Below are 26,779 nucleotides of genomic sequence, written 5' to 3' on the forward strand. Positions count from 1 at the left end.
TCCCAAACAGTGTACAGTCTGTCCTGTATTTGTAACTCTTGTAAATATTTTGTATATAGTCAGAGAGCGTGGGTAAAGAACTGCCCAGAAAGGCATGATTGGGAGCACATTTTGCTCTTGTATGGACAAGCTTATGACGCTTTTGAAGACACCTCAAATTATCAGGAAGGGAGAAGGGCAGGGTATTAATTCCTCATTGCCTTACACCAAATAATGACATCTCCATATATAAATAATGCATTGATCTCCTCCTTCATTCACTTCCTATGCATATCCAATGGTAGGGACTGGGGAATAAGAGATTTAAGGGGGGGTGGCTTTTAAAGCCTTGGGGAAATTGCCAGGATATGTTCCATTTTGGAGCAAAATCCCTCTGTGTGTGTGGACGTGTGTTTGTGTGCGTGTGTGTGTGTGTGTGCGCAGTGAAGTTTTCCTGTACATGCTCCATAGAAGTCATCAGGACCTCTTCTGAACTTCAGTGGCATTTGTTCAGGAGAGCTTTCTGCTTAACTGTATATATAACCACAGTTCTGTCAACAGCATATGAAACAAGACATGCACAGATTTCCTATGCATACTAAGTGTAAAGTCCCATTAACATACCCAACCAGTTCCCTATAAGCCCTCTCAAACTGGCTAGTGGAGGGGAAAAATGATACCTGCCCTCCCTTTTTAAGACTTCTGGTTCCTTTAATTCTTTTTCTTCTCCCATTGATAGGATTTGTTACCTTTCTTGAAACTTCAACAGGCAGGAAGTTGTCCTGCTGACCTGGACGCTCTTATGTGTGACTTCATCTTAGGCCTAGGGTTGATCCTGCTGTAGTAAGGCTTTTACACCCATAGCTTAAAATCATTTAGCTCCGCTGACTAACAAGATCTCGTAGAGTAACTTGACGATCTTCTGTCTGGCTCTCATTTAAGGAGAGGAGCCCCTTGCCTCTTCAGCTCCTTGAACTTTTACAGCAAGGGAAGTGATTGGCCTTGGGGAAGGGGTAGTGTTTTTTTAGCGTACAAGACCTGATTGGCATATGCACGTTCATTGGTTTCTGGACAATAGCAGAGACAAAAATTTGTGTGTGAATAACCTCTCTCCATCACTACAGCTCAGATTCTCATGTCAGTTGGTATAAAGTCAAATTTTCTCTTTGGACTCAGTCCAGACATAGTTGATGGGAATGTGACCAGGCGATACCAAAACAGTTTTGTGAGTCAACATCGAACTTATCACTTTGCATCCCAGAAGAGTGGCGAAAAGAACAGGATAATGATGATTCCCTCAAGGAGTTGCTGAGATCATAAGGCTGTGGCATCTTAGCCAAAGAAAACCTTTCCATTCTTTGTAGCTCAGATTGGGCAAACCTACTATCCAACCCACTCATATTCTCAAAGGAACAAATCCATCTTCATAGGACCAATCAGTGTAATTCTTATCTGTAACCTTTTCCCAAAGGCTGGACACACACCTCTGAAAAGAAATGCTAGGTAGCATTCATACAGATACTTCAAAAGGGGAGGGCTACACTCTGTGTTCCGAGTTTGTATCAAGGACATGTATTCACAGTACTTCCCTTAAGAGAAGATTTCCTGTAGCTTTTGCCACTTTTTTTACAGAGGGTACTTTGAGCCATCTTCTAATGATAGCTGGGGCAGTTGGGTGTGTGCTGAGTCCTGTACCTTCATCTTTAGTTAGAAGGAAGAAGAACTCAGGGCGAATCCCTTCCATACAACTCAAGATGCCTCAGGTGTTACTCTCTCATCATCATGCCAACTCCTTCATAATTTGCCTTTTTGTGTTACTGCCCAGAGCAAGGAAAACCACAGACAGGATCCTCCCCTCCCCACTTCTTGTGGGTATCTCCAATGGGTTGGTATCCAACCGATCTGGAGAAACGTAAGGCTTTGGCAGCCAGTAGCAGATCTTGCGCCTTTGCAGGGCACAGGGCCCCATTGCCACTTCCTCCACGTCCAGGTAGGACACTTAATGACTGTGACAATTTATGGATAGGAGCCAGCTTTTTTTCTTTCCACCCCCTGAGGCCTGTGTAAGGGGAGGGAGGGACACTTCTTCCTACTCCACCTCTCAGTATTCCTTTGCCAAGTACATACCTCATACAGTTTCTGCAGATACCCCACTGATCTCTTCTGCACTTCCCCACCCCGCCTGATCTTAGCTCTGCAAGGATTTTACTCAAGGTATTGCAGTTTTGGATCCAGACTACAAGGCTGGGGAGGAGAGATAGCTATTGTCACATACTCTGGGGAGAGAAGGACATTTCCAATAAGGGGGAAACCCCATACCCCCCCCTATACTATGCATTGTGGTTTTTCCCCCCTCGCAGTCTGGAGCAGGGAAAGAAACTGTGAGCAGGGAGTTAGTGAATGTACCTTTGGGACAAGGGGTTTTCAGTGTGTTACAGAAAAGGGTGTTGGGAGGGCACAGGGAGGGAAGAACCAGGTGGGGAAAGTTGTCTCCCTCCACCTCACCCTTATCCCCCTCCCCTTCCCTTACCCCCCCTTTTTTTCTTTTTGCGTCTGGGAAGCAGGAAGCTGCTGATGTAAAAATACGACAATCACAATTTGTCTGTGACGTGCGATTTTGAAAAAAAAAACTGAAAAGTCCGGGGCGGGGAAAAATAACCCTTTTTGTGTTTTTGGTCAGGATTTTAAAGAAAGATATTTTTATGGTAATTGTCGCTGGTCTATTTTACTATATATTTATGTAATAAATATATGATTAAAAAAAAACCAAACAAACCTACCCTTAAAAAAAAAAGACCAAAAAAAAAAACCCTCACAGCACCAACTGGCTTTTGGTGTCTCATTTCTGAGAAGCGGTGGTGGGCAAAACTCTAAATGTCACAACAGAGTAGTAAATGTCTTTGTCTAAATGTGTTCTACAAATAAGAATTCTAGGATTCTTGTTTCTTACAACTGCTTTCTTGACTTTTTACCCATCAGAGCCCTTATCATAAGGATCAATTCCTCCATATGCTAAATAACCCCCCACACACACACACACAAATAGCTGCCTCTCTGTGGGTTTTGAGGGAAGAAATTGATACTACAGGAATGGGATATACCAAAAATTAAGAAGGAAATTAAGCAGGAGATAATTAAAGGACAGGGACTTGAAAGAGGTAATGTTACCTATAGTGTGACTCCTCATTCCACAGTCAACTCTGATAATAAGAGTGTTTTCTGGAAGGGGAAATCGTGTTTTTTCAAAAAGTGGTTTAACTAAAGAGGAAAGGAAGCCAAAACAGTGGCATGTGCAGCACACCATGGGAAATGAAGTTTTTCTTAAAAGCAGGTACAACTGTTAAAAATACCTTATGGCTGTAAAGATCCAGTCAGGCCAATGGAACAAGGCAAGTACCCTTTAAGTTCCAGATTTCTATGGGGCTTGTGCACATATTTAACTTTCTCTAGGGTGTGAACTAATGTCTTCTGCGAAATGAATGAAGCTTTTGTGTATAAAGTTTCATGGATTGCCCCCATTGAGTCTTCGTTCTCTCTTCTGTCAAGATTGGGGTATAGCAGAGAAAACATTACTGGAGATGGATAGACAAGAGGCAGACAACTCAAATGACAGCCATCCAGGCATTTTGCTTTCAATATATTATTCCTGTGTGGCCAGTGTCACAACAGGAAACAATGCCATTCTATTCACACAACTCCAATATACATATATATATTTACAAAGAAATGGTGGTGCCACTTGCTTCTGAACAGGTAGGGGCAGCAGGTCCTACACCAGTATAAATAGTTGGGTCCTGGCCCAGAGAGCAGTCTGGTTAGTGCAAGAGTGCAAGGAGGGCAGGGCAGCAGAAATGCGTACCTCCCCCACCCTCATCTATTGAGCATCAATGCGAAACGAGAGCAGCTTCTCAGAGTGCATGTTGTTGAGTGTACGTAAGTCTGGGAGCTTGAGCAGCAGTTTGGTGAAGCGGGACGTTTCCTGGGGGTGGTTTTTGAGAATGAGGGCCCTCAGGGCCCGGATAAGGGTCTCTTGCAGCTGCTCCACAGATGCCTGGTCTTCGATGCCAGAACGATCTATACAAAATAAGAACAAGTGATAAGTAATTGTGTAACAGCACTGCATCCAGAAGAGGGGAGATGAAGCATTGGGGGTTCAGTTCTCTGATACATCTGTTACACATTTCTAATCTCCTAGATCACAAATCATTCAGTCCTAAAAAAAGATACATCAGACCAGCGCCTGATCTATAGCATTCTAAAGCACTGCGAGTAAACACAACTCTTACAGATGAACATTTGAAAGAATGTTAGAACATTCTGCCTCTCGCAGCTTCTCCCAAATTTTTAACAATGGAGAATATGAGAAGGCGGCAGAAGTGAAGAAATAAAGCTATATAGGGAGAATTATGTGGAACTGCAGGACAGTAAACTAATATATAATGTATAAAGCTAAAGGCTTGAAAGCAAAGGATGAATTTGACTGGAGAGTAATGGAATTATGGAAGGGAGCAGGGCATTGCTTGGCAGTAAACCCATGGGCAGAGCTATAACTAGAATATTTTATCTGCAAAATAGGATGGCCATAACTATGGACAGCTTTTTTTTAAAAAAGGCACAATCAAAACATTCATGTTGCATAACTGAGATTCCCACCAATCCATGCTGAAGAACACATACCTGCTGAGACCAGCACTACAGCTGTGAAGAGCCCCAGTTCTTCTTCAGACAGGTTCAAGGAACCAAGTTTTTCACTGAATTCAAACATGGATGTAAGCAGGTCGCCCATGCCCATCCCCCATAGCTCCTCAAGGCTGTATTTGGTACGACTCATGAATGTCACAGTCTGTTCTTTGACGTTGAAGAGGGAGGCAAACCGGACCATCAGCACCTGAGGAACGAGAAGAGGAGGAGAGATGCCCGTCAGACCACAGGAAAACTCCATGTCCACAGAACCCAATCAAATGCCTTTTTTTGTTGGCTTTAAGGTAATGAGAGTTCTTCCACATACTAAATGAAGTCAAAAACATTACCATGTTCTGAGCTGATATTCCAATCTGGAAAGGTATTAATTACAGTATTTTTCCCACCAAAAATGAGGAGGAGGAGGAGGAGGAGGATAGCCTTTAAAATTTTAAGCATCTGATGCATTACTTTTAACACTGGTTTAAATTACCAGTTCTGGTTATGCGGACAAATAAAATCCACTGGTTTTAATAAATAAAATAAACAATTACAAGAATGAATGTTTATATATCCCAGGCTTGAACACCATTGATCAAGATCCAAACAGCCATGTACACATACATGCTCAAGTGTTTCTGTGCCTGTACAAGAGCTCTGGGGTCTTCTTCAATTACACCTCTGTGCAACTGAAGCCACAACAGAGCGTTTTGGATTGGCAGTCTTGGAGGCGAGGGAAGGATCACATGTTTAGGGACTTCAGAACAAATTCCATACCTTTTCAGGTGGCATTTACCTAACTTTGGAGATGGCAAGGTACTATATCCTTAAAGAGTACTACATCCCTTTAATTCTTTTATTTCCTTCATATTTCAAAGATGAGCCAAGAAATCCTGTCTTTTTAGTGCATTGTTACAATGGTGAGATCTCTCTTTCTTTGACACTACAGGTGTTTGCTGAATTTTAGCAAAGGCATAATGTTCTCATTCCTACACAGAATAATGTTGTGAGCAGCTCATAACCAGTAAGGTATGTAAATGGTAAGCGAAAGTCCACCTACCTCAAAGGTGCCAGCTTTGAGTAGCGAAACCTGGTCATGCTGTGATAGGTCCTGGAAACCAGGGATGTGTTTTGCGAATTCTACCACCTCTCGTACAGCAGGTGTGAAACTCAGTGAGAAATCCTCCCAAATTTCTTGGCCTGTCCGGCCACTACGACCATGAGGGTGACAATTCATAGGGCACGCCTGTCGGGGTGGAACATAGTGAGCTCTGTTAGAGCAAGAACCAAGAGCAGGAATCTGAGCCATTGGAGCTAGTCAGTAGCTATGCTGAATAGATGTTTCTTAAGTTCCCATCTTCTACTGCTCATGTCTATTTTCCCCAGCCACAAGAAATGAAGTATATCTTCCCACCCAATTAATTACCAACTTGAGCCAATGCTGACTTTCACCTTGAAATCAATGAAAACGTGGTACAATTAAGCTTCAAACACTAGTTTGCATGTGCCATTTATAGTATATGTGACACTCTGTTAAAAAAAACAAACCCAAACTAATTGCAAAGAACAACCAGGGTCAATTAATTAGTACCACAGCTAAACGATTACTATTGCACATTAATTCTTAACTTCGATATTTGCAAAAAGAATGAGCCTTTCTATTTAAAGGCATCATTGCAAATATTAAGCATGCACATTGCATTTAAACATTCCTGTTTTGCTGGCACTGTGCCACACCATACTCTACCATTTCTCTCCAACCTGAATGAATGCTCCTTAAAGGATATGTGACAAAATCTAGAGGACCCACTCCTCCTCAAGGTACATCTATCACAGCAGCAGATTCTCCGCCCTTCTAAGGGAAGATCTTCTATTACAATGAGATTTACTAGTCCCTGCCTCCGTTCACCATGCCTCTTGTGTAAGTTTATACAATGAAAAGCTTGGTGAATTTGATAAATTCTGTATCCTCCCTTCTAACACTCCCTCCTTCGCATATTATCACAGAGTATGCTAGGAGTTAGACATCATCTGCTTATAGCTCACCAAGCTGTTAAAGTTATTCTGATTAATTAGCAGTTTCAAGTAAGATGTAATCACATGTACAGTATTAACTGAATGTGCACAACCTACTCCTAAACCTATTTGCCTATAAATTAACCAAATACACTGAGTTTAAGGAAAAAATAGTTCAAGTTCTTCTCTAAGATTAAGTGGTTGGCTGGTTGCTTTATTATACAGAATATATTCTTGACTGGTCTTCTTTGAAAGACTCAGAACAATTCGTGCAATTAAAGCACAACAGAAGAATGAAGAGCTTTAAAAATTCCAAAATGTTTAAAATAATAGATAACTATAAGTTATCGGGCCTTTGGCTGTAGAACAAATTTGTTTTGTATTGATAAATACAAGACCATACTAATCAAACTTCAGCTGGTAGCAGAACCTTAACATTCACATATGTGTAAATAAGGGGGTCTAATGAAAACAGCAGCTGAGATAAAATAATATCCTAATCAAAAGCCAGTCTGAGCCGTGGATTGAGACATTTCCAATTCAACCTTTCTTTCCTATAGGCAAGCCATTCCTGGAATATCAAAATTTAACCTCCTGGCCATCAATGGGGCTTCCCCTCTTTCCCCATTAGAGAAGGTAATGGACACTGAATAAACCTCAGCAGGCAAACATGGGCGTGCCAGGGAAGTGCTGAGGAGACTTACCAAGAGGATATCTCTGGCCTTGCCTTGCCGTGGGCAGTCTTGCCCCATAGAGGGTTCTGTGTCTCCAGAGGGATAACCAGAAGGGCAAAAACGATGTCCATTGATGTTGTTCTGATGACAAGTATTACTGGGGACGGAGCCCGAGTTCCAGTTATCATTCTGTTGGCAGATGCCATTGCTGTGGCCGCCATTGATCAGCCAGCTGTTCTCCCAATGGGCAGAGCTGTCAGTCCTTGTGGAAGGTGGGGGCCCTGTGGCCAGTTTGTCATGGGCATAAACAAAAATCTCCTTGTGGGCCTTGGCCACTTGTGAGATGACATTCTCCATAACATCGCCAGGGCTTGGAGAGCGAGGGGGCGTCAGTTGCTGAGAAAACTGGGAGAAGCAAGGAGATGGCTGGGCTGGCGAGGCTGTGTGGGGTGGTGGGGAGCAGGGCGCCACCTGGGGCTGGTGGCACAGCAAAGGGTTGTTGGCCTGCAGGTGTCCTGCTGGTAAGCTCTCAGGTGGGCACTGTGCAGTTAGTTGGTTATTGGCCATATTGTTCATGGCACTCTGCATCTCTGCTAGCATCCTTTGCTTTTCACGCTTGGGGATGCGCCCAAAACGTACAGCTACAGAGAAGGGAAAAAAAGAGGAGAAGAATACATCAAGCATTTGCAGAAAAGTCACTTAGTAAAATAATACCTAAAAGGTTCTGCTGGGGGGGGGGGGAAGCAAACTCAATGGCCATCTTTTAAACAAGACTGATAACTTTGCAGCTGCCAGAGCAGGAAAGATCCTGCTGCCATCTGATGTATTCCTTTCATGCGCCCCTACAACATGGCACCAAGGAAGAGTAAGGAATACTGCTTGCTGGAAACCTAAAAGTGCTGGAATAATTGGTATGGGGAGGACGATGAGGGGTGGAAGTTGCTATGAAAATAAAGAGAGCAGCAAAAGCTAGTGAGTGAACAAGGTGAAGGAGAAAGGGAAGAGGTGACTTGTTTAATTGTGAAGAAGTGATAAAGGGCTGTGCTCAAATACATCCTGAAGGACTGGAAGATTTACTATAGTTCCCCAAAAGACTCTGATACCTCTCGGCACTCAAGGGCATGATCCTGCCTTCTTGGCTGAGCACCCCAATAAAGCAAGGGAAAAAACAATGACTCCTTCCCTTGCTATCCCTAACTTGCAGAAACAGTCAGCCTCCATCCCCTGGTCTAGTAAGGACTCACCATCACGGGACATGCCGACCCCCATGCACTTCTTGAAGCGGCACTGTTGGCACCGATTCCGGTTGATACGGACAATGTTACAGGTTTCATTCTTGAGGCACTTTTTGTACTGGATATTTTGCTGAATGCTGCGCCGGAAGAAACCCTGAATCAGAGATGAGAATGAATTAGGAAAGTGAGGGAGGCAAATCCTGAGCATGCATCTCAACCCAGTTCCCAGATATTTAGGAGCTGGACAGCAATTAAATGGGTGCGTCTAGGCTGCAAAATATCCATGTGCCTTCTTGCTTACAAGGTCTGCATTAGGGACTTATACATCCCCCCTCCAACTCCCAGATCTCTATGCCACTGGCTCAACCACGGCAAGTGGAGCAGCCAAATAATTAGCAGGCATACACAGTCAGGCCCAGAGACTGCTCTATAACAAAACGAGAGCTTGCTTTTCACCCCACAGTTTCTCTTATTTATTTAATTTCAGTAAAGAGCAGCAGAACAGAAAAACAGGCAGGACTGACACAGGAGGCACAACTGGCCCCAGATGTTCTAATGCAGAGATGGGGAAGGTGTGGCACGCCAGCTGTTGCTGAGCTGCGGCTCCCTGAAGTTCTAGACTGCACCGCAGGCCCCGCAGTCTCGCCTTTATTTTCATGTATTCTCGGGCAATTCCCATTCATGTGTACCACTTGTGAAGGAAACGCCCCTGCAGGGCTGTGTGTCATGTTCCTTAGTGTGGAGAAAGGATGCTATTTGTCCCCCAAAACCTCAAGGCAGGAAAACAACCTGGACTTGGCTCAGGATTTATCCACTACCTGCAGTTTATGTCACAAGGTCCCACACATTTTTTAGCCCACACAAAGAAGAAGGAAGAGAGAAAGGAGCTCACCTTACAGCCTTCACAAGCATGGACACCATAGTGGAAACCGGATGCAACATCCCCACAAACTTTGCACAGAAGGACCATTCCATTGAGTTCTGAAAGGGAGACAAGAAGGGGGGGGGGTGTTTAAGTGATCTCCTAACCAAAGCCAGGATTTGTAGTTCTGTGCCGGCTGAGCCTCCACCATTTTCAGTATACCCGAGAGAAATTAAGGGTACCCAAAAAAATAAAATAAAAATAAAAATAAAAAATAAAAAAAAAAAAAGGCAAAAGCAGATCCCAAGCATGCAATAAATCTAACAAGAGTTGCTGGCAGGACTGCAGGTCCACAGCCAACGCTGCAGCTCTGCCTATCTCTGAATCCTCAAACCTGTCCCTATACCGAAGCAGAGAGACTAGGATAATAATTTTTCTCTCTCTTTCTTTCTTTCGACTACAGTGTCCAGAATCTCTCAGCCAGCATGACTCTTGACATTCTTCTTAAGAGTTGTAGCCCACAGAAATAATCCACTTATTAATTCAGTAAGTCCTCAACCTTGCCCTTACTTGTGATGCTGCTACTGGTGCTTTTGGTTGGGGAGACACGCCTCCCATCTTCCACGGCCACCTGCAGGCCCATTGGGGAGCTTCCAGAGCTACTGGAGGAGGAGGAAGAGGAGGAGGAGGAGGGCGAGGCATCATCACGTAGTCCAGCTGAACTGTTCCCATATGGACGGTTAGAGTCCTGCCCTAAAGATCCAGTGGGTGAGGGCGGAAAGTAGCTGGGGAAGGTGGGTTGCGAAGACATTTGGCAACTGCCATTGGAACTGTCACTGCTGCAGAGAGAGACGGGGCTTGTGCGGCTCGGTGAAGAACCATTGGACCCAATATAGCTGATCACACCACCTGTGGAGAGTTTAAAAAAAACAAAACAAGTGAGCATCACAAACATCTATCCAGGCACAGGAACATCAGTGTAGCCCTGCAAAGGCACAATCTATGTATGTACGGCAGCAATCTGAAGTACTTCTGAGATGTCATGTTTGAATCTTAAACTTTGCAATGCTCTTCGAGTAGGATAGGTTTCTAGTCCTCACTGTTACAGAGAATATTCTGGCAACACAATTGTACCATAAAGTGGTATTTCAAAATGCAGACCCTGAAATGAATTTTACTATAGTCAAAGAACTGACTGCTGTAGCAATACAGAAGGGACTGGGAAGAAAAAGAAGAGAGCAGGAAAAAAAATACTACCATTTCTGTAAATTGTTTAGTCTTTTAAGAAAAATTGGTTAGTCCTTTTTGAAGCCATGTATCTTGCTTGTCTGAAAACCAATGAAAACATCCTCTCATGAGGTGACTACATAGAAATGCAGCCCCAATTATCTCCATAATCCACTATATGAACTCAAATTCATTGGTAAAGGGAGCAAAAACTTCATACTGTACTATATTTAATAACTGACCACATCATTGCTGTTCCCACCCACCCCATTCCAAGTATATGGAGATCAGCTTAGAATGACATCTATAATTTTGGTTGCCACATTTTCAAAAGAGTTCCAAAGAACTAAAAAGATAAAAATGGTATTTTTTGAAAGGGACTCACTAACTCCATGCCACTGAGAGCAGCAACCAAATATGCTCACATCTATGTCCAACCAACAGTTAAACTTGGATAAATGTCCTTCTTTAACTTCAAAATTGTGATACCTGAGTAGCAATAGCATAGTGGAGCTAGGGCTTGCAGAGTTAAAGGCCTCAAGATGTTCCAAGCATCAGGAACTATTACATCATCCACCGCTCACTCATTCCCTCAGGCTTTGCTGTTTGCTAAGCTGCAATCCCCACAGTAACTGGGAGAGAAACTGATTTTCCCAGGTACAGTGCATTGTTGCAAGCTGCCCCAAATGTAATGGAGAGTATTTGAGGATAGTCTGGTTTTGAATTAACCAAAAGTTAATTTTGGTTTTGAATAAACCAACAATCAAAAGCCATTGACTTTATAAAACACCTGCTCCCCATTTGTTAACATTGACCAATCTAGCTCCCTGCATTTTTGGACACTCCATATGGCTATGAAGGCCTGTCACAAAGAGCACCCACTTGTCCAAATTCACCATTACACCACTGCTAAGAAGGGAACAGAACTGTGTCCATAGAGTTCAGCATCTTAGATGAAACTCTATGATAACATCCACCTTGTCCTAGAGGATCAGAAGAAGAGCAATCCAAGGCTACATCTTGTTTCCAGTTGCAGCCAGGTAAAAATGGCTTGACAGCTGACAGGTGGAATCTAGAGGTCATAGCCATTGGTTGGGGTACTATAGATACAGTACAGGATTCTAACACTGAGGGCTGCTTAAATGACACCCAAAAACCCTTTCAACTCTAAAATACTGTTATTCTATAGCTTTGTTCTTTGATTACCTTCTCAGTTATGCAGAAGTAATAAGTTGGGTAATATAGCCTCTTAATCAATGCACAGAAAAGTTTGTTGGGGGCACAATCCTCAGCCATCGTGGCTGTGGCTGGTAGATTCTGTGAGCTATAGTCCAAAAAGTTCAATTTCCAAGTTCTGAACATTCGTGCAACCTTTGTTTCCCTGGACGGCACACTGTAATATCCCAAAGGAAGGGATTTCTCTCTCCGCAACCAGCTCCTATATTCGTCTATTTTGCTTCCATCTTACTCACTCACTTTGTTCCAGAGGCAGACTCTTGTATAAACAATTAGATCATCGCACATACATATGCAAAAGAAAGAAGGGAGAGAACACCTAAGAGACATTATAATTAATCATTTCACACTGTGGGCATGTGAGTTTTCCAAGCCACGTGGGGGAGACTTGGGAGAGGCAGGAGAGCACATGGGAGCTGTCTTCTAGCACACGTGCAAGGACCAGCGAGAGATTAAGGTAAACCCGCTTGTCAGTAAAAACTACTGTTGAAAGAACTTTAAAAAGAAAAGAAAAAGCAACCCAGTGCATGGGAACTAGACCTTGACTGTTTGATTCAGGAACCTGTAGTTCAAAAATGTAACCCTTCCAAACTCTATTTGGAACTATGTGGACAGCACCCTCCTCTCCCTAGCATGCAGCTGAGAAAGGTTTGTCCGCCTCTAATTTCTGGGTCACGATGATTGCAAGCTCTGAACTCAGCCTGCCAAAATTCTCTTGCATATCCCATTGTCTTTCTGCCCTGACCTACATCTCACTGTGGCAGAAGAGGGGGGGGAAAAACACTGAGTGAGTGAAGAGAGAGGCAAGTGCCCAAAAGACTATTATGGTAAAAAAATAGGATGGACTAAAACACTCCTGATTGGTAGGAGGGTTATGAAGCTAGAATCCTGGAGACACCAACGACAACTCTCTCTCTCTCTCTCTCTCTCTCTTACTTTTTTTGTAGCTGGGCCACTTGCCAAGGACCAAGCACTGTAGGAGCGGCCTCAAGCAAAGTAAAAAACAAAGCCATCAGTGCCAAAGGGATTATAAACAAGATCACGTGTGGGAGCCACGTTCGAGGCCCAGACAAGCCTTTAACACCAAGTCAGAACCTTGGCTACGGGTGAGCCCTTCTCTTCGTTGGCTGGTTACCACTAGCTAATAATGACCTTCCTCTTTGCGGCTCAAGGGCCTAGAACTGCTTGCTGAGCAGAGGCTGAATCAAGCAAACAACAGACAGCAGTATTAGCATAGCCTTCTCCAACCTGCTTTCCACATGCATTGGTTTGCCGGTGGACAAGGTGGGAGTTGCCATGCAAGAGATACAGACTACATTCGGATGTGCTAGTAAGCGGCAAGCAAAATCTGGCCCTCCAAATGTAGCTAGACTACAACTCCCAGCAGTGTTATGCAGCAAAGGCAAAGACTAGGAATGCAGGACTACACTTTGCCCACCCTTTTGCTAGAAGCTGATTTTAGTGAACACCAACTAACAGCAAAAGATGCAGAGGAATACTACACTAATGCAAGTAATTCTGACAGGCAAGACAGACAAGCCAAACAATGCTCCGAACAACCCACGATTTAAAAAAATTAGAGAGAAATTACATTGTAAGCTGACTCACATCCTTTCTTGCCCAAGCTGTCCATCTCATCCTTCCTTACAAGACAGCAGACCCTGAGACCACCCATCCTCAGCAGCACATGGCCTGTAACTGGGCTCCTCCTACATTCACATGTGCATCATAGGTTCATCATATAACACAAACGTTCCCCCTGGATCATATATGGAAGGATTAATTATTTTTTCAACATGTGACTTCTCCCCCTGTATTGCCTATGTGCTCCATGTTTTATACATTTAAAATCCCTCCTTGCTCCACTATGGCAGCTTACATGGTGCACCAAGTTCCAGCACCCATAACCCCATTTAAATTTCTTGCATAGTATAAAAACTTCCAGCCCAGAAAAAGTCATACGGTGGAACCTCATCCAAGGGATTTAGTTCTGTCCTCCCACCAAATAAGTGCACAGTGACCTGAAGAATTGACTAGGATATAGGGAGGATGTAGATTGTATTCAGGCCTTGATTTGACCTAAGAGCTTCTTCGGTGACAGATTCTTGGCAAGTGTAATCATCCTGTCTGGGTTTTGAATGTGGGCCTAACACATGACCTTGTCAGTAATCTCTTTGGCATGAACAAGCCTTGTGTTTCGCTTTGCTCGTGGCTTCTCTTGAAAAATCACTTCCCGGAGCCCTTCCATTTGCTTTGATTATTTCCAAGAGGCAAGGAACAGCTTTCCAAAATTCAATGGGGCAGGGGACAAAGAGTAGAGAAGCACAGCTGCAGGAAGGTACAATGCTCACATAGCTGTCTTCCTTTCCAGCCTGCAGTTCATAGGTGTGTGTACACATTATTAAATACAGATGGTGTTGAAAAGAAGGCTTGTCCCAAGTAGGTCACAGAGAATGAAGAAAATTTGCCGGCAGGCTCAGGCTAAGCTACAGATCATGTTGGACAAGCCTCCAAATGAGTGTGAAAAGGGCAGAGCCGTGTGCTATTGCCAGCCCTTAGTCTCTGAGTGAGGACTGGGGAGTGGCTAGACATACCTATGGCATTTCTAACTACAGACAGACACACATGGTTATTGACATAAGGCCACAGGTTCCTCCTACACCCAATTCCCCCAGTGAGATAGCAGATTCAGGTGGAGTTCCTTGGAAATTTTCAGCAAAGATGAGCACTGAACACAGCCATCCACGATGTATGCATACATGTAGTGGGGATGCGCAGTGACTGAGCCTCATCATGCAGTGGTGACAAATATTCAGTTAGGACAGGGAAAAGGAGGATCACTTCTTACAAGGTAGGCTGAATATTAAGCCAGTCTTAATTGTAGCAATAAGAGAAGAAGAGGAACAAGAAATTACCTTCAGGGTCAATTAGCAGCAAAACCATTGAAAGTATGGCAATCACTATTATTCTGACTCCTGCACCAAAGTGCTGGCCCATGGGGAGACCCCTAATCCAGTACAGGTTCAGAATTAAGAGCAGATACACTTAGAAACCATACAGCCCAGAAAACTCAAACAAAAGATTCACACATACACAATCTGCAACCATATTCACTATTCATTCATCCATTCCTGCCAGTGCTGAACTCAAAGGAACCCAAATTGGAATAGCTTCAGCTGAAATGACCCTAAGTTACAGTATTAAAACACAAATAAGTTATATGGAAAAATCATTAGATTAATATGATTTAAGCCTCCTAAAAGTACGACAAAGGGGGAAAAGGTACAACATATACCCTTCCACCGGTGGCCAAAGGGTTGTCTAAACAAAAGATAGAAAAGGAGCACAGGGACAACCTTGTCTTCCTTGGCAGGGAGTACCATAGCCTGGGAGCAGCCACCAAGAAGGCCCTCTTTCAGGTCCTCACCAAATATGCCCAGACCCAAGATTTCCATGGAAGATCCTAGAACCCGTGTAGCCCCATATGGTGAGATATGGTCCCTTAGATAGGCTAGACCTAACCCATACATGGTTTCTATGTCACAATCAACAGTCTATCTGAAAATGGACCACATATGTATATAACACTGGCAACAATTTGGGTAGTTTGCCACTCTGACCTCTATGGGACTTACTTCTGAATAAACATACCTAGAATTGGGGTCTACCAATATTCAAGACACACAGCTCTAGCAGAACCTTTGGATGACCCTCACATAGACTTTGCATAGGAGACCCATCCAAAATCCTACAATTTCTGACCAAATCATCCGAAAAGAATTATCCCAAAGCAAATGTAGACCATCTCCTTCCCACCTTCCTAAAGTCCCATTTTCCCCACCAAGGGAAACCTCTACTTGTTCCAATTTTTATTATCACTGAATGTTTACTGTGTTTGGAGTAGACCGCTCAACTGTAGGAAAGGTATTCTATTCCGTAGCTCTCCTGATGCTTTCTATACAAAATCCCAGTTAACAGAAACACACAGTAACCAATATATAGAAATATAGAGATATAAACATAAAGGTGGGAGCAATATGCTCCTATTTAGCAAGCATATTTAAAAAGTTGGAAGGAAGCTTTTGGAACTCATAACTTATGTGTGGTTAGAAAACATGTTTCCAAAATTTAAACAGAATTTATTTTTAAAGTTTGCAATTTTGCTCTAATTTAAATATATATCTTTTCAATTTGGGGGTGGTACTCTGCACACTCAGAATTATGCCACATTTAACTGCTTTGCAACGTAAGAGAAAGTCACTCTACACAGGCTCTCAGGCACTGTATTAAAAATGCCATCAGCAGGAACAAGTCATAGTTTGTACACTATCAATGAGACGCTATAGTAGTCTTGCAACCTTTTTTTTTTTAATTGACAGAACTCTACACTGTGCATCCCAGAAGAGCCAGCCTGTGTACAGTCCCAGGGCGCCCTCCCCCAAGAAGGGAATGATAATAAACCACTTCTGAGTATTCTCTACCTAGAAAAACCCTGAAAAGGGTCTCCGTAGGTCAGAACTGACTTGACAGCATAGGATTATTATTAATTAAAGAGAATAAGTCTGTTCCCCTGCTGGCACTCCTCTTGAGTTTCTTCGTTGCCAGTTTAACTAAGGCACGTTCCACCACAGTGAGATACTGGGGAACTGGAACACACACCAATTCCCACAGAGGGTATTCGTTCCAGCCCGACGTGTTTATCCATCCAAGATTTGCAGACATATCTACAAGACCTAAAACCGTTCCCGGCCCGACCTCTACGACTTAAAGAGATCCAAGTCATACGGCTGGCGGGTCAGCCGGCTCTCCTCCCTCCACGTGTCTCGTTCGCACATGGTCCCTCCCCGCTTTCCCAGTCCTACCCATCACGCTTTGCCCCGCCTTTCGCCCACCTATGGATTCCAGCTCCTCCCCCTGGATAAGGACGTTCCGCACTCTCGCCCCGCCCAGTAAAGGAGAACCAGCACTTCCTGCGGTGACGTCGCCCTAAAGGGCAGCGTCTAATGATGCAATCGAGGTGGGACCGACCAATGGGAAATGAGGGGCGGGACCATTAGGGAAAACAAACTTTGCACGTGGCTGAGCTGGCCAAAGGGACACGTGAGAGATTCAATTGGGGAAACTTAACGGGGGATTCCCGGGAAGGGTGGGATTCCAAAGGGAGCGGCGGTGGGATTCCCAAGAGAGTTGGGGGAAGACCTCCCCTTGCAAAATTAGAGAGGGGAGCAAGAACCCTGGAAGGGAACCTATGAAATCCATGAATACGAGGAAGCAACATAAAAATGAGGTGTTCAGGAGGTCCGGGCTTTCTCCAGGACCTTTTCAAAGAAAACACGAGAAATGGGGGAAACCAGCATGGAAGCGAAGCAGCGGACTCTTCTCGCCGCACAAACATCGTAATCCCCCCCCAACTGGCAAACTCTCAGCAGGGCGTCGCCTGCGGCAACTGGTGGCCCAGACCCTTGAGTCGGCTCGCTCCACCTCCCAAAAGGAGAAAGAAGGGTGACCTCTTTCTCCAAAACTGACACCGATCTTGCTTCCCCTTCGTTCACCTCTCACCGATCCCCAAAGGGGGGGGGGGAGAGGCAAATTTAAAAAAATATAAATCAATCAATCAATCACCGGGATGGGGTACGAAAGCACGGCAGAATAAGGACACAAGGAGAGATGTTAGCGAAACATTTCTGCTGTCCCCAATGCCAGTATGCAAAACTTCTCCAAAACGGGTCGCATTCTTAAACACCCTGAACGCCTTTAGAAGCCAACTCTCCACCTCCCCAGATCAGCGCCGGTTCGTAATTGGAAGAGGGAAGCCCCTGCTCCGGAGCCTTCGCCTCCTTTCCTCCCGCCACCTCTCCCTGGGGCAAAGCAGGCGTCCCACCCGCCACAGAAATCTTCGGGGAGCCGGAAACGGTTCGTTTCATTGCACAGGGACAGAAAATTAAATGCCCCAATTCATGACCCTGGGACTTCAGCGTGAGGGCCAGGAAAATGAGGCAAACGCGAGGGAGAGGGTGGCTTTCTGACTCGTGTGCAGGACCCCCAAATGCAGGACCGGTAAGCAGTCTTAAGCACCCCCCATGCAAGACAAGAGCTTACCTGGTGCGTTGTTGTTAGTATCGAAAGTGGCCATCCTGTTCAACTGGCAGCTGTCATTCATGTCTAGAGATGGTGAGAGCCGCGAGTCGGTCGGCGCGGAGGGAGGGGAAGCGGCAGGCTGTCCCCTTCGCCTCCTCTGGCTGCGTCTTGTCCCCCCCAAAGTTTCGCCGCGAAGCAACAAATAAAAGCTAGTCCTGGTGCCAGGAGGAACCTGCCTTTGGAAAAACACCTTTTTCCACGGCGTGTCCAAGAGCAAAAGTAGCGAGTTCACCGGGGTGTGCAAGGGCAGCAAGCTCTCTCAACAGACCGGAGCTTCCCGAAGTTGCACCCGCTCCCTTCGCCTGCAAAACCTTACTCTGCCAAAAAGCACTCGCTGCCGGCTCCTTTCCGGCCGCAGCTGCGCAGACGCCAGCACGCGGCACTGGAGCATCCACCATGTGACTCCTAGGGAGAGCCTCGTGCCCCAGTGACACACTTTCGGATGCTGCAGCAGCAACCGCCAGCACATTGCGCTCGGCTCTCGGGGCACTTGGGCGCGCGGCTCGCAGGGAGCTGTAGTTTCCCCGCCCGGTTCTCCCCCGCCTTTTTTTCCTTTTTTCTTTTTTTTATGCGCGCGCTCCTATCTGTGTGTGGTGCATTCCCGAGGAGTGACTTTGCTTATTATTCATCTGTCTCTCTCTTCCCCAACCCGCCTCCTCCCGAGATCAAAAGAGGTTAAAGCTTAGAAGAAACACACACACACACACAAGGAGGAGGTAAAATATCCTTGAAAAACGTGATGTTTTAACGTGATGTTTGGAAAAGACCTGCTTTCCTTTTCAGCCACAGCTGGCTGCCAATTTCTAGCTTGGCAAAACACTGTAGGAAGGAACAGAAAGGGGGTGGGGAGAGGAATAAACCAGTGCCTTTCAAAACAAGAGGTCTTTTTTTTTCTAGGACAGATAACGCTCTTCACTCACTTCTGACCCCAAACTCGCGCCTCCCCAGCTTTTAGCCACTAATCTGTTTCTGGAAAACACAACATGCTCTGTGACATACCCCAGAATGACAGAGATTCCAAAACAGAGAGTCGCTATAAACATTTATTAGTGATGCAGTAGAATATCCTATTTTACTACTGTATTTTGTTTACATTGGTAGCTGTGGCAGACAACAAGAATGGTCAACTGGGTGTCAGAACTTGTGTTTTTTGGACAAATTCGAGAATCCCAAGTAGGTTGTGGAAATCTGAAACCTGTCTTTCCAACTTTTCCAACCTGCCATGATGGATTATAGCTCTCATTGTTCTGTCACTACACTAGAAATAGCATGCTACATTACGTTTACCATCCTGTTCACAATGCCAGATAAATTTGAATTTGTTAAGTTAACTAGTATAAAAGAAGGAAAAAGCAGGAGTTTTTGCAAGCATTTATAATATATAGACTAAAGATAGAAAGTACAATCCAGACAGGTGCCTTATAAAGAAGTTACAAAACATGCACTGGCAATTCTTCCAACTGTGTCCACCTGACAATTTCCAGATGTATCTATCTACCCTTTTATTAAAGTCAGTACAGTTTGTAGTGAGAGTAGGATGAACCTTATTTTACACACAGAACATCTCTACATCAACTCCACACAATATCAGACTGGCCAGAAACTAAATTTAGCAAACACTTCAAACAGGAGGCAGCATCTCTCCTCACCTTCGTTTCTAGGGTGCTATAAAAAGACATGCGCAAGAAACACATCCGCTCAAATAACTGCAAGCAATGCTGTATCAAATATGGGCTTACATGCCTGTAAAATGGACATTGAGGGTCATATCCTGACACTAAAATAATGCTACACATTGTAATTTTGTTTTGTAAGTATGCAGTATTTCAGCTTGTAGATTACAGTTTTGCTCAGAGTCTTACCATAGTATGGACAACAGGCTAGAAAGAGCAGCACCTTTGCTCACTGACCCTTTGCCAGCAGCCTTGCAGCACATTTAATCACTGAGCGCTCCTGTTGGAGAAGAAACATGAAGGTTCTTTACTATGAGTAAAGCAAGCTGTTTAAGCAAGCATTCCCACCCTACATTAGTATGCTATGCAGGAGCAGTCTATCTGAGCAGTAAGAATATGGAATCCTAGTAACCGTACTCTTAAAGATTTGCTGTGATTCATGGTTGTTTTGCTGCTTTAAAGTCTTCCTGTTATTTCACTGATGAAGATTTAAATAGGTGTTTTAATTCCCCTACAGAAAACAATGGGTCATGGAAAGCACATTACAACTAGACTTGCTCCTTCTACCTCACCCCTCCAACCTCATTAAACTGTTTCATAAAGCTTAATGGAATAAATGTCTTTTGGACTGGATTGAATAATTTTGGTTTAACCGTATCCAATTAGAACAGCTCTAAGAAAACACTATAAGACTCTTCTTTTGTTTTTGTTTGTTAATGCATAAGAGGAGACATGAATGTTGAGTTTACTGTAGTAACTCTTCTATTTTTGGCATACTGTTTTTACTAATCTAGCAACTAATTTGGAACATCTTCGCAAAAATGCTGATGCAGCTGGCAAAGGGGAATTTTTATTCTTATGTGCAAGCTCCAATTGATCTCAGGGCATGTACACAAATGTTGCTGTTCCTAAAAGAAGGGGAAAGAAAACTGGAATTTCCAAGTGGACTACACATCTCACCATCCCTGACTACAGGGCAAAAGGCTAAAGGGAACTGGATTCCTACCTGGCAAGGTTTCTTCAGTCCTGTTCTATAGGTTACACACACTTCTCCCAGGCAGATCTAAAACCAGCCAAGTAATAAAACATGAGTCTAAACCACCAACATATACAAGGGATTAAAATAAAGATTTGAAAAAGCACTTCCACATGAAGGGTGCAAGTTTTTAAGAGACAAATCAGCTATGTTTTCCAAATATGCCAACTCAGAAGCAACATTTTAGATTAACTGTAATGTGCAAGCAAAAGTTTTCAATGTGCATCACTTCCCCCAAAGTTCTTAAATGCATGACTCTTTTGCTATCTTGTTTTGTTTTGTTTGTTCAGAGACAGGAAAGCTATTTTGTAACCTCTGGTTTAATATAGAGGGAGATCCACACCTGCTGTCCAAGAATGGCATTATGGCCCATGTGCCGTGTGCAGCAAGGAGGCTGGGTGGGTGGCTGCAGCTCCTATTTAGGTCACGTAGTGCAAACAGCTCTTTCTTGAGGGACATTACTCACCTCAATGAGACAGTCTGGAATGGTTGCTGAGTAAGAGAAACAAGCAGCTGAAGAACAAGTCATTGTGTGCCTAGTATGTCAAGATCCACCTGCTGTAGATGTGGCTAACAATCATGCATGCTTCTTTTGAGACCAGGAAGTCAGCGGCTTTCTGATTTCTTCATACTGCGGTTTAAGTTAACTATAAACCAGATGAACTAGACAAACGTACATTTTTATTCTAAGAGACACTTCAGGCAGCACCTGCTACAGAAGTGTGACTTGCAGAAAGTAACACAGTTCACACCTATTTCTAAAGGATGGACCTTGTCATCATCCTGACTAGTTACAGGATGTTTCAAATACAGTACACACAGTGCCTCCTGTATGGTATCTCGGGAACCCCACAAGATAGCTCTACAAGGCAACCTACTGCTATTATGGCCATGTGGCAGAACCAGCGCTGATGCTCATGGAGTAAGGGCTAGTCTGGAACCATCTAGCCAATCTGTGGTAGGGTAAAAAAAAAAGGTATTTTTCCTCAGGTTACATTCTGAGGTCCTATGCTACTACACCACCTGCAGCAGCCATCCCCAACCTGATGCTCTCCAGAGGTATTACAGTTCCTATATCACTATCCATCATGGTTAATGGATAATAGGAGCTGCAAGCCAACACATCTGGAGGGCACTGGGTTAGGGAACAGTGGTACACAGGGTGACTCTGTCGAAGTAACTCCAGAGATCTCACAATTGTTTTGAGAACAGCTGCATGTTGTTGACACATATTCATCATATGTGCATCTCAAGGCACAGGATATCTGCACATACCGTAATGTCATCAAACATTTTTCCCATATGACAGGAGACACTAACCAAGTGTTAAATAAACTACATGTGCATTTGGGGAACTCCCTTCGTCTAAACCTTAGGGAGCAGGAGATACACATTTTGGACACTTGCTTTGGCTGAGATAGCATCTAGGTCTGTCTTGCAATCAGAACCCCTTCAGGTTTGCCAGCAAGTTTGCTCCTTTGCTAATCAGAAGACAAACCAGATGCTATTTTAGCAAATTTGAGGGTCAACATGCGTGTTTCCAAGATTTCTGCTCCTTTACCAGGCCTTGAAAAGGTTACTTTTGTGGACTGTGGCCAAGCTACTTATTCTGGGAGGTACAGATTAAAAACCAACTTCCTCAATTTTTAATTTATTTATTTATTTATTTATTTATTTATTTATTTATTTATTTATTTATTTATTTATTTATTTATTTATTTATTTATTTATTTATTTATTTATTTATTTATTTATTTATTTATTTATTTATTTATTTATTTATTTATACCCTGCTTATCTAGTCGAACAGCCACTCTAGGCAGCTTCCAACATACATACCAACAACATATAAAATATAACAAAATTTGTAGACATCAAAATACAGGTTATTCAAGATGAAAAGAAGAGAAAAAATAAGAAGAAAAAGAAATCAGGTATTAACTGGAAGGAAGGCCTGCGTGAACATCCAAGTTTTCAATTTGTTTTTAACCTGTATAGGGAAATAAACTGACTTATGTAGAGGGAAGGATTGGTGGGCAAAAGAAAGGGTGTACATGGGACTGCTCTTGAATACAGTTTAGATAGTACAGTGAATTTTAAAATGGCTTTAAAATTTACTAAGTGGGACTTGACAAGGTGAGCACATCTGGTCAGTTTTAGAGGAATGCATTGGTTTCCAGTTGATTTCCAGGTTCAAAGTGCCAGTTTTGACTCTTAAAGCCCTGTGCTACTTTAGGTTATCTTCATTATTGTTTTCCAATATAATCCTACAAAATTGTCTCCCCATCCAGCTGAAGTGGTGATCCAAAGCTTCTTCAACTCTGGTGCCTTACTTTGAAATGATCTCTGTAAGTCAAGCCTGGTGACGATTTTGGAGTGCAAGGTAAAGACATTTTCATTTGCTTGGGATTTTTAAGATGCACAATTACATTTTATTTCAATGTGGCCTCTTTAAAAAGTTATTCTGCTGCTTTAAAAAGCACCACTTCTGTTTTTATGCTGCTTTATATTTCTGTTGTGATTTTTATTGTACTATTATATTTTTAATGTTGTTAGGTTCTCAGTGGGGTTTTACATGTACAGTAATAAATATAACAGATAAATCAAATAGTGGATGTATGCCAGATCTCAAGATCTTTCCCTGAGTTTCAGGATTTGGGGTTCACTTTCCAGGCCTCACCCATACTTTGACCCTGAAATGTCATGGGATGCTGTTCATCTGACAATCCTGATTGAGTGCTGTCCTCTGAAGATGCCGGCCACAGAGACTGGCGAAACATTAGGAAGAACAACCTTCAGAACACGGCCTAAGAGCCCAAAAAACCCACAAGAACCAATCCTGATTTGTTTTGGGGGTTTACTCTAACACTGTAGATCACCCAGAGATCTATCAATAGCTCCAAAGTTTCTCTTGTTCTATCTTGTTTTGCAGAATTATCCTCCTTTTACTAATGTATTTGCTTCCTATCTTGCAGAGTGCTATAACCCTTGGCCTGCAAATAGACCCCCGGGAATACTATTTTACTGGCCTTCAGACTGTTTCTCTGCATTGTCTCCATCACAGTTGTTGCTGAAGCCTCTACCCCATGGCATGCCAAGGTCTCATGTTTTCACCCCAAAATCTCAGGAATGGGATGCTGTTGACCTGGCAAACTGACTTGCCTATCTATAGACCCACTGAATTAGGGAGATGTGGGGTTCTCAATTTTTGATAAAATCTCATTCTTGTGGTGCACAGCTTAGAAGCAATCTGAACCTTTTTAAACCTGGAGTTTGGACACACCATTAAGATTGAAACTCAATTGCCACATAGCTGAGAGCAAGCCCTGGTGAACTCAGTGGAATTTATTTCCAAGTAGACTTGTACAGTATAGGATTCCATCAATCAAACCATGTATGTAAAGCAGAAGGGCATGTTTAAATTCCCTGTATTTCTTCTTTGTTTGCTTATTTGAATCTCTTTGAATGGAGGACAAGGATCAGCAGATTCTGGACCACATGGGGTCACACCAGATGAAAAGAGTAAAAAATTCGAAAGGTGAGGAAATAACACTAAATTGCAACCCAGCCCATGGAGGTAACAAGCTGGTATGTCTTCCAGCAGTCAAACTCAGAGGAACATGGCATGTAGCTACAAATGGTGTGACCTGCAACAGGGGCTGTATATCCAGGAGTGACACAATTGCAAAGTTAGAATACCTGTACTCTCTACCTGTGGTTGAACTGCAAATCCCATCCCATCTAACCGGTCTGACTCATGCCAAGGTGCAATTAGTATAGTAGTGCATCTACACCTGTAGGGCCCAAGCTTCCCCACCCAGAATTATAGCCACCCTAGGAGTTAAAGCTGTCTTGGAACAAGAGCCAAAATTCAGGTCCAGTGCAACTGAACAGGAATTGGCAGAGGGGTGCGGTTAGGTGAGTGGCCTTTACAATTCGGAAGGAGGGCAAGGCTAAGACTCTTTGACAAATTCTTTCCTGTTTGTTTATAATCCACATTTCTAAATCATATTTTCTGCTAAAAAGTAACCAAGATAGTCCACAGTTAACCTAAAAGAAAATAGAACCATTAACACACAAAGGTATGAACATATTTAGTGATTGTTCATTGATATATCACACTTTAAACTAATGTTCTTCTTCTGGTTGCTGCACAATGGTGGAAAGCGGGGTTTAACTTAACTGGGGCTTATTTTTGGAGTAGGGCTTATATTAGGAGCATCCTGAAAAATCATACTAGGACTTATTTTCAGGTTAGGTATTGTTTTCAGGGAAGCAGGGTACAATAAAATAATGACTAGCAGAATTGAAACTGAAAATAAAACTGACAAGAAAGAATATGCGGAATTTTAAAAATTCAGGATATAAAATAAACCTTGAAAGCAAGAATAAAACATGAATACAATAACAATATTTAAAATAAACAGTTAAAAAGAGGCATCAACATTTTTCTAAAAGTGAGCAAAGTGGTTATTTCTGAAGGGGCTGCATTCTAGAGTTGGGAGAGACAGAGGAGAAAGAGTGAGCTTTCCTACTCAACAACGGAGTTCTGCAGGATGCAGACCCTTAACAACCAGTTTCCTAAGGAAACAAGCAGCTGCTGCGTGTACAAAATGGGCCACACCAGAGATAATGTTCATATTGCAACTCTAAAAACATGGTTATTCATGGGGGTCACACATTCATTTCCCAGTCACAAACTGACCATTAACAAATATTGGTCAAAATCCTGCTGCTTGGACAATAAATTGCACTAGAGTAGGCCCATTAAATTCATGGAGATTTGGTGAGTCAATTTGTCCATAAGTGCCATTGATTCAAATGGGCCTTTTCTGTGACTTACTTTAGCATAGTAAGTCACAGTTAGGTTGACTTATTTGAATCAATAGAACTTACAGAGGAATTGACTCACTAAATCCCCATTGATTCAACTGGTCTACCACATTTTCACAGTTTATTATATTAAGCAACGGCATTTGAGCCACTGCAATCTTATATGTCTTCTCAGATGTGAGCTCCACTGAATCAATTGAGCTTACTCCCAGGTACATGTGAACAGGACTGCAACTGAGGCATGAAGACATCCGTTATGCATAAGCAGATAGTCTTGTTCATACAAGCAAAGGATTCTTGTGGGTGCAGCCACTGCACAAACATGCTGCTGTAATTAGGCAAGTAGCCACTGAGAAGCTTTGTGTGTATCCATGGAACGTCCGGATGTATCTGCAAATGCCATTTGTTTCAGTTAACTTTGCATGTCTAATTTGTCCCTCGGTAACTCTTTGTAAAGACTCCAAAATCTCAGTTCTACAGAGAGAAGCTAAGATGCGAAGATGCAGACAATAAACTTGCTCAGCCTCTGAATGGGTTGTTGGTTCACATGATAATACATTGTTTGATTAATTCTTATCTTCTAACACAGTGGTTCTTAACGTGGGCAATAATGCCCCCCAGGGGGCGATTTCATTTTTCAGGAGGGCGGTAGAACGAAAAGGGGCGATGTGGGGGTGGTGGAACAGAAGGGGGCGGTAGGGGGGCGCTGGAGCAAGCCAAACCTGCATTGTGGTTTGTTTTTAAGCCCTTTTAATATTTCTTTTTGCATCTTAAAATTCACTTGTAACTAAATCATTAAATGTTACTGTTTTTTTCGGGCATTTCATTTTCTTGCAATTGAATTTTATTTTCAGGGGTCATTGGATTTGTGTCTTAAATAAATAAATAAATAAATAAATAAATAAATAAATAAATAAATAAATAAATAAATAAATAAATAAATAAATAAATAAATAAGATGTCGCCGTGGGGAGGGGGGCAATGATAACTTCCTCAATGGCTCAAGGGGGTGTTTCTTTCAAAAAGGTTAAGAACCACTGTTCTAACCTAAGACTGTATAAGACTGTCATATCTTGCTGCAGACCAAAGACTGTTGAGAAATAAATGTGTATATGTCTTCTAGCAGTTCTGACAGGTGTCAAACTAGTACAGCAACATGAAATAAGTCAATTAAAGGAAAAAAGTGTGGA

At 43.0% G+C, this 26,779-nt stretch overlaps 1 protein-coding gene across 4 annotated transcripts in view; it reads right to left on the minus strand.

Annotated features, from left to right (window-relative positions):
- Positions 1–3,586: 3,586 nt before the first annotated feature.
- Positions 3,587–26,779, minus strand: part of NR1D1 (nuclear receptor subfamily 1 group D member 1) — a 34,308-nt gene continuing 11,115 nt past the window's right edge. Inside the window, exons 1-8 of one of the 4 annotated variants that reach the window (XM_020805872.3) lie at positions 18,009–18,370; positions 10,017–10,355; positions 9,477–9,565; positions 8,594–8,738; positions 7,380–7,990; positions 5,720–5,905; positions 4,657–4,867; positions 3,587–4,053 (exon numbers count right to left, since the gene is read on the minus strand). In XM_020805872.3, coding sequence (XP_020661531.3) covers positions 3,854–4,053; positions 4,657–4,867; positions 5,720–5,905; positions 7,380–7,990; positions 8,594–8,738; positions 9,477–9,565; positions 10,017–10,355; positions 18,009–18,069 — 1,842 coding nt within the window. In that variant the 5' untranslated portion in view covers positions 18,070–18,370 and the 3' untranslated portion in view covers positions 3,587–3,853. Of the gene's footprint in view, positions 4,054–4,656; positions 4,868–5,719; positions 5,906–7,379; positions 7,991–8,593; positions 8,739–9,476; positions 9,566–10,016; positions 10,356–11,879; positions 11,899–18,008; positions 18,371–26,779 lie in introns of those variants that run through there. The other 3 variants (XM_078377851.1, XM_073004238.2, XM_020805873.3) reach the window with 3 other exon arrangements.

The sequence above is a fragment of the Pogona vitticeps genome, chromosome 6 (genome assembly GCF_051106095.1).
Source record: "Pogona vitticeps strain Pit_001003342236 chromosome 6, PviZW2.1, whole genome shotgun sequence".
Classification (NCBI taxonomy): Eukaryota; Metazoa; Chordata; class Lepidosauria; order Squamata; family Agamidae; genus Pogona; species Pogona vitticeps.